We start from the raw sequence: 13,759 nt of genomic DNA on the forward strand, positions 1-13,759 counted from the left end.
TGGACAGAAAGACAGTGGACAGAGTCCATGTTTCAGCTGCTTTTGGGAGGAAAAAAATGAGGTCTGGGTCTACGTGACAAAGAAAGACCATTTAAGCTGTTATCATGAAAAGGTGCAAAAGCCACTGTCTGTGATAGGATGGAGTTGCATCAGTGACCATGCCACGGATGACTTACATACCTTTTAAGCTGCAGTTGATGCAGATACTTAAAAGATTTAGAGACACACACTGCCATCAGTTGAGGATGGAAATTATAATCATAAAATAATTACTCATTTATTGCTCTTGTTATGAGCCCTTGAGAAGCTGTCAGCCAATCGTCTGCAAGTGCTCAGTTACAATAGCAGAAGATTCTGAGGCAATGTGGCGGCATCACGCGTTAGAGCTGTCCTACCAGCTCCCTTTAATGATTTAATGACTTCAGTTTAGGTCTTGTTGTAGACTCTGAGGATGACTGTGTCAATAAAACATCTCCAAGATAGGGAGTATCTCAGCTCCAAAGTGCAAAAAATAGCTTAAAAGCACCAGTTTTATATTGATTACAGACACAGATCCTTAGTTAAGTTGTAATACAGTTTGTATTTTTGACCTTTTGGTTGAAATCTTAATATGGATTACGTGATCCTCTGGTTGGCAGCAACAAGTTGGATGATTTTATCCTTCCCTGGCTGGTTGGTTTCTTGTTTCTAACATATTTTAGCTCAACTTCAGAGGCCAGCTTTGAATGCAGATGGCAGTTGGATTTGTTAAACATACAATTTGATCAGTAATGAAACTGAAAATCATGTCTTATTACTTGCGTCTGTTTGATAAAGGTTTAACTATTTGTTGTATTTTTTTAAATCTCCAAACTTCTCTGAAAATTGGGTTTGTATTTTGGAGCTTCTGCTGTCAAACTTATGATGCAGAAATAGCAGAGGAAAAAAAATCCTCATGATCTTTACCAGTGATTCCAGACGTGTTACCTTTGATCCATGGCGTTGGTGTTGGCCACGGACAGAGAGGCCATGGCGCTGACGGCCTCTGCCTCCTCGGAGTCTCCTCGTTTGGCCTCCAACAGGGAGAGCCCCAACCGCGAAGAGTAGCGATGCACAGAGCGCCAGTACTTACCTGAGAGGACGGAGGACAGAGACAGGGGAAAAAGCAGAGACACAGGTCAACAATAAGCCAGAGTAGTATAGTTTTTATATTTCTCTTCACATAACAACTGTGATGAGATGTTTGTGTTTCTGAGGCTGAACGTACTGTGAGTCTCTATAACTTTCTCCAGCGAGCGAACAGCGTTGGGGTTGGGCCTCTGCTCGAGGACGGCCTTTGGGAGCGGGTCCAGCTGGACGGGATAAAAACACGGAAATATAAACATGAACATGCATTTAATATGTTTTTGACAAGGGGTTTTAATGGAAACTGGGAGCCTAATAGTAGATTAATATGACATAAAATGGAATGAAATATCAGGAATAATGAGTTTATGAGCCAAATTCAACATGAAATATGAGCTTCCGTATTAACAACATCCCGCTCTGCCCTATCTGTGTTGTTTCCAGCGTCTTCGATGCATCCTTTCACTAGAGTTCAAGTCTTGTCTGATGACAAAGTGACCTCCCTACCTCCTGTCCGAGCAGGGCGGCCACACAGGCCTCAGAGGCATCGCAGATGGCGGTGAGGTCGTGCCCTCCCTCCAGTGCTAGGACCACCCGGCCTCCTGCAAGGGTCATCAGCTCTCTAGTCAAATAGCCAAAACCTGCAGGGAAGAAGCAAGAATGCAGTGAAAATATGCAAATAAATCTTTAACATGCTGTTCGTTACTACATTTAATCCAGTTTTCTTGCATCTTGTCTGGACTACAGCTGGACTGTGAGATAAGAAACAGACTTCAGATAATCTCATGCTCACATTTGGACGTCAGAGTGTAGCCACCCAGCGGTGGAGGGTGTCCCTCCACAGCGTCGAAGCCAGAGGAGACCAGCACGATGTCCGGAGCAAACTCATTGGCTATTGGCATCACCACGGACCTGATAGTGAGAGGGTGGAGCGTGATGATTATCGGCTGATATGTCAGTGTGAGAAGAAGGAAGAAGTCACTCACATTATTTTTAAGCAAACAGATACTTTTAAAGAGGTATTAAACTTAAAAGCTGTAAAAGTTACACAAAAAAGCCCAATAAAGACAAAATAGTAAACTACTGGAAAGAAATGAACATTTTCCTGGTGTATCTGTGTAATATGTTCTGATACCTGAAGGCAGCCAGGTAGTCTGCATCTCCCATAGGTGGGTCGAGGCCTCCGGTGAATGCAACATTGACATTGAACCCGACTCCAGGTCCACTGCCCACCTGCAGAGAGAAGCACACCTGCCATTGACATTTGTACAAAAAGGATAATATTTAAAAAAAATAAATAAATAAAAATCTAGTGACTTCCAGCCGCCTGGTTTGCATTGACCTAAATCTAAAATGTTTTAATCCATAAGATGTTTTCTTTTAAGTGAATTCCAGCCAAATTTCCGCATAAAAAACCTGAGCTGGGAATATTGTGCTGGAATTGTATCTATTTCTAGCCCTGAATGGTGTGTTGGAACAGCAGAAGCCGTTTCTGTTGTTGCATGAATTTGCATGGCTTATTTTCTTTCCCCCCCAAAGTTTTGTGAAACCAGTATTTCATTTATGAATGACAAAGTATTACAATCATCTAACTGGTTAAACTATAAAGGGTGCAAATAATATGCAGAAATTAAGGAAAAAAAACTCATAAACAGTTGTGTTTCCATCAGATGAGTGTGGTCCGTGATAGAAACACAGCTGCAGAACCATGTGCTGTTTGTTGTTTGTAGGTGGTTGTGGAAGCATGGAGCATGTTGCAACTTCACTTACCAAAGGAGCTATGTTATTATTTTATTATAAAATTTGTCATTTTTTGAAGCCGTAAATGAGAGAGTTGATTAATGCCATGTGGAATTGCTTACCCAAATAAAATTAAACTGAGTGAAAATGGAAACTTAAGAAAATATATAAACAAAAATGTTTTGAAAGGTACGAGCTCAAGGAAGGAGAGCATTTCATTGTCTAATGGCTTGGTTGCATTATTTGTAGTTGTGTTTTTTCTGTCATCTTCTATTTGTCTTTTAGGATCTGCACATCTGAGACCGTCTTTCTACTATTTAAACACTGGACAAATGAGCAAAGGAATGAGGAGGAGCGTTGGTTAGTGAGCGACTGAGTGAACAAATGATTACTGGGTAAAAGGTAAATCAAAAGTATTGATTAATTACAGCAACAAGGGGAGGACCTGAAAAGCTTTTACTCCTCTCACTCCTTTTTGGACCTAAGTGAAAATTGTATGTTTTCTTCTTTGGGTATTGTTGTATTTGTACACTATGGTTTTTGTAATAATTTATGTAGTTTATCTTTCTTAATTTAGTCTTTTGTTAGCAATAAAAAAAAAATAAATAAAAAATAACTACATAAATAGATAAATACAAATTAATAATAATAATTAAAACAGGTTTCATAGGCTTCTACTCTAAAAACTGTCATTAATATATAACAGATAAAATAAAATAATTTCTCAAAGCTGATCAGCAGGTGGCGCTTTTGTACAACAACAACAACTCATTTTCAGTACTGTATGTTGAAAAGCTTCATCTGGCCATCGCTACACTATTCCCAAAGGACTTTAGAGTTCCATTATAATCAACACTGAATGAAAAAAACAAACAAAATAAAAACATAGGTGTAATAAAAGAAACATGACAAAGAAAAAAATAAAAGAGCTGTAATCTTAATCCAGAAGAATAAGTGAGTTGTGCAGTGTTGTGCTTAAAAATGTGTATTTCCTGTTATAAGAGGCTATAATTAAATAAGTTATGAGTTAAAGAATTTCAAACACACACCTCGTCAGGTGCTCCACTTCCTGGAAAAAAGTTGCCATCGTCATAGCGATGAATAGACATATAAAGGACATTAGGGTCGTCGTAAAATGCTTGCTGGGTGCCGTTGCCATGGTGAACATCCTGAGGGAAGATGGTGCACACAAAATAATTACAAACCTCTCCATTCTGACTGAAGAAGCTCTAGAAACTAGGAAAGGTTTTTAAAGAGATGTAAAGACTTAGAAGACTGACCCAGTCCACGATGAGGATCTTGTTGACGCTGAGTCTCTGCTGCAACAGTTTGGCTGCAATGGCCACCGAGTTAAAGTAGCAGAAACCCCTGAAACATCAGCAAACAGAGAAAAGTCACTTTCCGGCTTCATTTTTAATGGTTTTATAGTACATTTTGAACACTTTGCAAGGAGGATATTAAAAATAAATACAACAGTCCTTGAGATGGCTGGTAGAATGAAAGCACTTGGTACTTTATATGCAAATAAATTGATTGTTTTATGTCATTTCTATTCTACAGGAGCCTGTTCCAGAGCTGGTATTTGTACATGCATAGATTGTCTCCAGCTGAGTGCGGTGATGACTGTGGCCTTACATGGGAGTGCTTTCCTCTGCGTGGTGTCCAGGGGGGCGAACCACTGCGAAGCCGTTCTGAAAAGAAGCAGAAACCACAAAAGTCTGTAAAGCCTGGTACACACATAACGATTTTTTTAATCTTATGAGATTTTTTTTATCAGTTCAAGACCTCACAAGTGAAGATAAAAAAAATCAGGCATTAAAACAGTTTTGATCATGTGGTGTGCTCCAATAATCTAATCATAGAACAACACACACATGACAATGCTTTCCAGCAACTCGTCTAGAATCTAGTCCTCCAAGCCAGACAAACGTCGAGACGTAGAAGAAGAACCATAGCAACAACCAGCAAAAGAAACGAAGAAGAAGAAACAGTTACAATCAGAAAACACAACACGCAGCATGGAAGGGGATATATAGGATGAGGGAATGATGGTGGTCTTGGGACTATTGTTAACAGAAAAAGCCAGAACTGAAAAAAATAACAGACTGGAGACGGTGTGAACACCGACTTTATTTACTTCCTTGTTCCCCAGCCATCTCGCTCTCTGATTGGCTACATTCCGTACCACGTCACCACCCACGCAGTCACAATGCACGAGTCGTCAGCGTTCCTCAGAAATCAACTCTGAAATATTGAACATGTTCAATGTTCCCGATTGTCGGCTACGACCCGTTTCGGAGCGGATTATTGGAACAAATCGGCTCGTAACCACAGACCAAATGATGATTGGACAGGAAATCTCACGATGATCGAGCGTTTGCCGCCCGAGGCCGGGATGAGGTAAAATCAGGGCAAAAACAGCCCAAAAACAGTTATGTGTGCTAGGTTTTAGCCACAGCAGCACTGATCACTCAGTCTTTCCTCTTTGTTTACAAAGCAGCGGCAAACCACTGCTAAGAACATTATGATTTACCAGATGGGTGGCTGTAAAGTCAGAAATGCGGCTTTTGAATGAAACACAATAACAGAGAGCATCTATGAGGAATTATATTCCAGAAGACAGCCCACACTGAACCGCTGCTTAAACAATATGTGGTTTTATGTTAATTTAAATGGTTGTTTCATAAAAAGGACGTTTAAACCACGCTACCACAAAAATGTATCATGATGCAAGTTTTCTTTCTCTTCACAAAACTCATCAAACTCATCTGTTTACAACAGCTTCATGCAGCATCATCATCTTGTTTTCTTCCTTTTTTTAAAGCTTGTGAGAAAGCCTGCATCTCTGAGATGATAAATTTGGCAACGTGGGAAACAAATGAAGAAAGTCCACCTTCAGCTCTCCAGTAGCCACTTTGAAAACAAGCTCCACTACGGAGCCGACAGCAAGGCGAGCAGCGCTGGAGGAGTGGACCTCATTCCAAATGGTGTCGCTGTCCACCTAAAATGCACACGAGCACATCAGATGTGACGATATGAGAAGAAAGTGAAATTTAAATTGTTTTTGGATTAATTTAAGGTTTTCTTACTCCAACTCCTCCACACGGTAGCCGTACAAACATTGGAGTGATTGAACCTGGTGGTCAAGAAGTAAACATTAAATGAATGGATATCAAAAGGAGTGATTACATCTTTGAGCATATTTATATGAAAGCTTACAATCAAGTTTCTGTCGAAGTGGGTTGGTTCCATAGAGTAGCACATGGGCTTCAGAGTGAACTGTCTGAAGCTCCTCTAAAGTGGCCTTCCTCCCACGGATGCACTGCACACACAAAGATGAACAGAGCTGTCAAATTCAGTTTATCACTTTGCAAAATGGTACCTTGCTTCTGTATTTCCACCTTAAACATACCTCACACTGTGCTCTGAGCCCGGTCTCCTGCAGCCGGGACCAAATGCTCTGAATGCGCCCGGCGTGCTCCGGATGGCTGTTAGTGTTTCCACACATACACTGGTGCTTCTGCATCAGAGAGTCGTACACCAGGCCTGAGGAAAAACAGACATATGCACTCATTAAAAATGTGCCCTTCATCTTATACACTGTACAGGTGTCTAAATCTACAATGGTTTTATTTTGGCTCTCTCAACCAACTGCAACATATTTAAAAATGCAAAACCTTACAGCCTGATATTTGCACATTTTCCTTGGATTTTCTAAGTACTTTGAAAGTAAGGGGGAGTAAAGTAGGTCAAACTAAAAATACCTTCGATGCATGCAAAAACTGCTACAATATTCAACATCCTCACAGCTAACGGAAGTATTTTTTTACAGCTTCCTTTAATATTTTATTGTTCATTGAGTTAGGAAAAGAAAAAGTTCTAGGATAACTTACTGAGCTCGGTCATTTCTGCTAGCAGATGGCGCTTGGCACCGTTCATCTTTTTTCTGGCCAATTCACCTGCTTTTTAGATGGATTTTTCTTTCTTTCTAGTCCCAAATGCATAAAGCACGCTTCTCAAACTAATGCTCAATCAAATAAAAACTACTGGCAGCTCATCATGGATTTGAAACTTTAACACAAAGTTACAGAACAAACTTGACATCAGAAATTAACGGAAAAGGTAGAAAATGGGAAAGTTAAGCGTAGCAGTGGATGGTAACCTGTGGTGAAGCGAGGCTTGACAGGCGGATCGGACGTGGTGACGCTGATCGGAAAGGAGGAAGCTGAGGCCGGAGATGACTGTGCCCTGGATAGGGGGCGGTGTCCAGGGAAGGAGATGGACAAACCGGCAGCCTCCATCGAAGCCTGATAATTCCTCAGCTGGTGAATCCGCTGCTGCTCCAGCAAGAGAGCCTGCTGCTCAAAAAACACAGAAATTATGAATGATTCTGTGGAAACACTTAGAATGCAAGTCCTCTATTGCGTTAAGGGAGTGAGGGGAAGAAATGTTGCCTTAAATATTTTTTTATGCAAATACAGTGTGTGGCCAACAGATGGCAACCAGAACAAAAGATGTAGCTTCGATTTACTCTTTGAATTTAATCACTGATGCCATTAGCCACAACATTCTCCCAACCCAAATTATATTTCTAAGTGTTCCCCTCTAGGACTTCCCCAGTAACACCTACACCTTACTGCCAAGCAGATGTTGAATCGACTCCCTGAAACTCTGTATTGATTCTCTCTGCCTACGTCATTTTGCATCCGTAAGCTTGTTTAGCAACACCCCCGTCCTACCTGTCGAAAGAGCAGCTCCTGCTCGGCCTGCCTCTCCCTCTCCCTGTGCTGCTGCAGTGCCTCCTCCTGCAGCTCCTGTGGATCGGGGGGCTCCTGCTTGATAGTGACCCCCGGCGGAAGAGCTCCCCCATCCTGGTGCTCTCTTAGCTCTTCCTCCGTCTCCTCGGGATGGCTCTGGTGCTGCCGGGCCACAGGTGACTCGCTGGGCTTGGTGATCATCTGCAGGTCACAGAGGGGACACAGTGAGGACACAGACGGTGGAGGGTGATGATGCAGTGATGTAAAATTCATTTCCCAATCAAACTACAAGATGTGACTAATCCTCTTCACTATGTGAGGCTTCATTCAGACAAAAGAGCAAATCTGAATCTAATTCCTAAAAAAAACATTCTTTTCTCCTTTTAACAGCTTAATTCTTTTTATTCAGTTTGCTAACTCGTTCATCAGAGACATTCCACAATTCCCATTGTGCTCCTGTCAATGACTCATTAACGGCTCTGCTGTTAACTAAGTTGTTGTGTTAACATCTATTGTCTATTCATTCACTTTCCACAACATGAACCATTCCAGGCCTACAGAATACTCCATGCTGTGGCTGTTTATGATGTGAGGACTTATGAGAAGAGAATTGTTTGTTGAATGTCTCAAGACTAGGCAGCATCCTCAGGTGTGTTTTTGTGTACGAGTAGGAGTATATGTGTGTGTTCCCAGAGCTGCGAGCCTCTGGGTCCCCTGGCTCTGTGCCACAGGACAGCATTGACGTCAGAGCACTCATTCACATTCCCCCTCCCTTCTCCTCTTATGTGCTACTGTCAGGGTCCCCTTTGCATTCAAACAGATGTCTGTTTCCCCCCGTTTTTCACGTTTCAACCTTGCTGAATCCCCTCTGCTCTACTTTCCCAGAAAGCTCCCCTTTGTCTGGTTCACACCAAAGTCCCCTTTTTCCTTAATGATCACAAAGATGGGGCAAATGAATGAAAAAATGAATAATAAAGCAGAAGTACTCAGATCCTTTTCTTTCTTCCTGTTTAAATCACTAAAGAAAATGAAAAATGAAATTCTAATTTTTCCTCTAAGCTCATTGGAAGCATCAGTAAATAGCCATTTTCGTGCCTCTCTTTGAGATGCACTACTGCAAGGGGGTCCAGCTCAGGTCCTCGAGTGCTGCAATCCTGCAGGTTTTAGATGTCTCCCTGATCAACACAGATTAAATGGCTCTCCTCAACAGCTTGTTGTCAAGTTCCGCCCAAGCATGTTGACTCATCAGTCTACTTTATGTGTGCTGCAGCAGGAAATATCCAAAACCTGCAGGACAGCAGGCCAACTTTGGAGACCCCTGCACTACTGGGCTCAGGTCCAGAAACTTTTTTTTACTCCAGGACGTACACTTTCACTTTTTTTTTTTGTTTATTTAGCACTGCTCTATATTTTTCGGCATCAATCTTATTTGCTATCCTGACTCTACCAGTTCTATTCCCACAGCATGATGCTGCTATCTCCATATTCCACTGTGTAGACGGTGTTAATGAGATTAATTGGTTGTGCAATCAGTCATAATAATCTTTGTACGATGCCATGCAATGCGATAAAATGGTAAGAGATACTACAATGTGATAGGATGCAATACAATATGATGCGATGCAATAGGACACAATGTAATACTACAGTACCATGTAATACAGTATAGTGCAGTACGATACAATACAACACAACGTGATACATTATGACACGATACTATACAATATGATGCGATACAATTCAATACAACAACACATTATGGACAATACTAAATGAAACAATAAAATATGACACAAACATTATGCAATATTATATGATGGGATACGGTACGATGCAATATATTATGGCGCAATGCATATGATACAGTGTAATACGGCACAATACATTACGATGCAACACAATACAATATGATACAATACCAATTTGATACAGTATCATACTATATAATAAGATCCAATACAATATTATGTAATATAATACCCTACTGTCCCCTTTTAGAATTTTTTCTTGGACTAAAATCCTGTACATATAAATCCTTAAAAGTTGAATTAGAAAATAAACTCAATTCGCCTTTCATACATAAACTATACAAGTCAGTGACACATGCAACTTCAACTACTCTCGGTGTAAATATCCCAACAACAGCTTATAAGCCTGAACCTCTCTAATAATCAGGAAGACATCAGTGATGAATGGCTTTTGTTTGGCCTACAGTAAAAGCCTAACAAGTGCAGTTAGGATTGCCCTACCACCACAAATACAATGAATCACATTTATTGAGACCTTCGGCAAAAACTTGAAGCACATATCGTTCCGTCATTAAAAGTTACATGATTACACCATTTTAAAAAAGCATGGGAACACTAACTAAAAGAAGTTAATAAAATCTTTTCCCACTGCCAATAGTAGCATGTTTATCCTCTGTGCTATGGGAACTGCATCATACTCAGAACTGGGCAACAAACTAACACAAAATTCCGTAACTAACATGAAAAGGGTGGCATTACATTGTATCCAACAGAATGTGTCCAATGCACACTTTAAATGGTGGTGGATCCTTTCTGGACTTGTGCCTGAACATCTCACAAGTCTACAGATACTTCTACCAAGATAATGGTACAGTTTTAACTCTGATGTACATGTTGCATAGACGGGCTTGGACCTTTCCTGATTATGTCAAATGATTTAATTAGTTGACTGAACTCCAATCAAGCTAGCAGGGTGCACCAGAGCTCAACAGCCATAAAAAAAGCAGTGCAAAGTTGAAGCAGACATCTACACACACATTATACATTGACTCAATGTGCTGAATGATAAAAAGGAATAGTTGTTATGCAGAATTTTAAAAATACACAAATTGAGCTGGTCATCAGTGATATTTAGAGGTGACAGTGCCAGATTTTGATAACACAAAGCCAAAGTAGCAGCTTCCCAATGTTAACTGTTTCTCTGTAAATGGGCTCTGTGGATATGTTAAGTACGGCCAATTATTTCGATAAAATATGTTAAAATATGTTAAAAAATGTTAAACGATTTCTTTAGATTTACAACAAAGAGAGAGCATCTCTATTTCAACAGTTTGAAGTGAAAAGAGATTTCATTAATGAGGTACACGTTTTCATTTCTTTACTGTAGAACCTGTTTTTGGTGTGCCAGAGGCTGTTATAGAGGTGTTCTTGTGAAAAGTTGCCACTCGAGAACTCTGAAACATATGGAGGATGTGAGACAGAGTAGAGCGGGGGAGGTGCGGGTGGAGGAGAGGAAATCCCTTGTTTCATCCACCCACCTCTTCTCCAGCAAGTCCTCTGCCTGAATAGGTAAAGCCATCAAGAATGATGGCTGCTTGCTTCCTCCATGCCCATATGAGGCAGAGGCTTCCGCTCTGTTACCATGGCAGCGCATGGTTACCTCGCAGCTCGTCTCAGCCACAGTCACAGAGATACACGCTGCTATACATGTTAACCCATACCTGCTTCCGCCCACTCACAAACAAAAATACTACAGAGAGAAAGAAAAGGGCAAAATAAAGCCAGCGACTTCACACATATCCACAGCCAACACGTTACAGTATTTTCTATGCTGCTGGCTGCTGCCTACACAAACTACTACACTACATCTCCAGAGATCTGCAGCTAACAGCCCTGCCAATTATCTGTTTATCTGAAAGCGGTGTCAGATCCATGGTTCCATCCATCACCTGCCCTCATAAGCATGGTGACAGGCCTACTCATAACATGTCATAAAACAATAAAACTAACACGTACAACTTGCTGAACGATAAACAGCATCATCTGAATTTAAACACAAAGAAGTAGCTGTAATTCTGTAGATTTCAACTGAAGTGCAGCATTCAGCTCTCATATTAAAGTAGCAAATGTGTTTCTGACTAGTTTTGATGTCACAGTGACATTTATTATGTACATTCCTGGAGCTGTCATTTCCCAACAGCTTCCTGAGGCTGAGAAACCACAATTTACAACTTCTTTTTCCAGAATGCTGCATCCCTTCACAGCTTGTGTTGTATACACACACACACACACACACACACACACACACACACACACACACACACACACACACACACACACACACACATATATATATATTAGGGCTGTCAAAAATAACATGTTAACGGTGTTAATTAATTTATGTAATTATTTATGTTAAAATTTTTATCACAATTAATGCTTGCACAGCATGACAAACCCCATACATCCGTCATTTCTCTGTTATGACAGCGGTGTGTGGAAAAAAGATGGAAAAGATGAGCCGGGTGGGTCTAAGGATGGACTTCAGAATAAACAGCATTAATGGAGCAATGGACGTCGCCTCCGTTGAGAATGTAGATTTTTTTAACACACACTCTTTTCCTGGTGAGAGGGTTCCACACCCACACTTTTCCAGCATTCTTTTTAAAACTTGTGACAGCCCAGCTTCGTTTTGCACCAACATGTCTGCTCTGGTGGATCTCTGGTTGTCTCTGTTTGAGCAGCCATGGCTGTCGGTTATCAGCTGATCGGCTTTTCTCTCGTTGAGTTTGTTTATCATTCAGCTGAGAAGGAGGAATCTAGCGTTCATGCTTCATACCCTCACATAATTACCCAAACATATTGTTTTTGGCAGGGCCCTCTCTAACAGTAGCTAATGAAAGGATGTAGCTGTAGAAAGGATTTATACTCCAGCTATGCAGGGGTGGGTCTAGAAAAGTTCTGATCGGTGCCAGGTACGAGCACTGACCAAGAAAATGTGTAAAAAAGTGAAGAAAAACTAGTAAAACAAGCAGCCAATGATGTATTTTACCAGCAAGTGCTACTTTGAGTGATGCTGCTGTAGGACGTTTATCACTGCTGCACAAACACTCACACTTCAACGATTACAGGAAAAACTTGTTTTTATCCAGATCGTCAGTTTTATCAGAGTTTCTTCATCAACGTTGTTTAACTTCAGTCGCCACATCGGCTGGTTTTATGACAGATGTTATCACCATGGAGACGGTTGGTGAGATGATGATATATGAATTCTGCATCATTATCTAGAACATGGTAGAGATGATTTAGAACAACATAGAGACGTACATTACATGCTGCATTTACTGACCATTGGACATGATGTTTAGTCAAGGGAAGGTCAGGTAACAGTAAATATTTGTAGCATCGGCTTGTATTGTTGATACAATACAGTAAAAATGGGCAAATAGTCGCGAATGGTGATTAATCATTTTGAAATTATTTGAAATTTCTTATTAATTTTAAAAATGTGATTAATCTGATTAAAAATTTTAATCATTTGACAGCCTAAACAACGCAGAACATTTGTCAGTGCATGGTTTCCGATACACCGATTAAATTGATGGACACCTCAAAGCTTGGCTAAATCACTGTTGCCAGTTTAACTACTTTGGTGCTATATTTAGTGAGTTTTCAGACCACTCTAGTGGCTATTACAAAGAAGCAACTAGCAACAAATCTAGAGATTTTTCCTGGTGCTAATGGATATTTTTGGAAACTGATGTGGAAGCATGTTTTCTTCTTCTCATTGAGCATTGCCTCCACCCCTCCCCCATCCAGTGGCGCTCACAGCTACAGTCATAGCATGAGATGTTCACCTCTGCTCAATGACCAGACTGAAAATGAAACTCGTAAAGCCGCTGCTGGCTGATCCCATCCTGCCTTACAGTCAGATATCAACGTCTATTAATGAAGAGTGTGGATGAGAACGTTCAAAAAGGTAAATGTACTGTAAAACATTTTGGACTCTTAATCAGAGAACAGCTGGAGCTGCTAGTTAAAGTACTTAAAATGTAACTTTAACTTTAGGTCTGTTCAGTTTTGGCCACTGTACTGTTTTGAACTGAAATGCAATTAAATGCATTTTTCCAGCCATTACTGGAGCTTGAGTTTCACACCTCAGTCTGGGAGAATCTGCAGTATGTTACAGGGCAAGGCTACTCAATTCGGTCCTAAGAGGGCCGTAATCCAGCAAGTTTTCCACGTATCCCTGCTCAAACACACCTTAAATTAGTGAATCATTGTGCAGAGCTTCATAGGCTGTTAAATTTATTTAATTTGATTCAGGTGTTTTGAAGCAGGAATAAATTGAAAACCTGTTGAATTGTGGCCCTCATAGGACCAAACTGAGTAGCCCTGTTGTAGAGACTG

General features: G+C 40.6%; 1 protein-coding gene across 4 annotated transcripts in view; it reads right to left on the reverse strand.

The window, feature by feature from the left end:
• The window catches only part of LOC121635506 (histone deacetylase 4-like), a 66,829-nt gene that overhangs the window by 4,518 nt on the left and 48,552 nt on the right, over nt 1-13,759 (reverse strand). For all 4 annotated transcript variants that reach the window (XM_041978710.1, XM_041978708.1, XM_041978709.1 and 1 more), the window contains 14 exons: nt 7,584-7,802; nt 7,007-7,202; nt 6,257-6,390; nt 6,064-6,166; nt 5,934-5,980; nt 5,738-5,845; nt 4,480-4,535; nt 4,125-4,212; nt 3,894-4,013; nt 2,240-2,337; nt 1,898-2,016; nt 1,612-1,745; nt 1,247-1,331; nt 967-1,111 (listed from right to left, as the gene is read on the reverse strand). In XM_041978710.1, coding sequence (XP_041834644.1) covers nt 967-1,111; nt 1,247-1,331; nt 1,612-1,745; nt 1,898-2,016; nt 2,240-2,337; nt 3,894-4,013; nt 4,125-4,212; nt 4,480-4,535; nt 5,738-5,845; nt 5,934-5,980; nt 6,064-6,166; nt 6,257-6,390; nt 7,007-7,202; nt 7,584-7,802 — 1,652 coding nt within the window. The remainder of the gene's footprint in view (nt 1-966; nt 1,112-1,246; nt 1,332-1,611; nt 1,746-1,897; nt 2,017-2,239; nt 2,338-3,893; nt 4,014-4,124; nt 4,213-4,479; nt 4,536-5,737; nt 5,846-5,933; nt 5,981-6,063; nt 6,167-6,256; nt 6,391-7,006; nt 7,203-7,583; nt 7,803-13,759) is intronic.

The sequence above is a fragment of the Melanotaenia boesemani genome, chromosome 24, assembly GCF_017639745.1.
Source record: "Melanotaenia boesemani isolate fMelBoe1 chromosome 24, fMelBoe1.pri, whole genome shotgun sequence".
In the NCBI taxonomy this organism is placed as follows: domain Eukaryota; kingdom Metazoa; phylum Chordata; class Actinopteri; order Atheriniformes; family Melanotaeniidae; genus Melanotaenia; species Melanotaenia boesemani.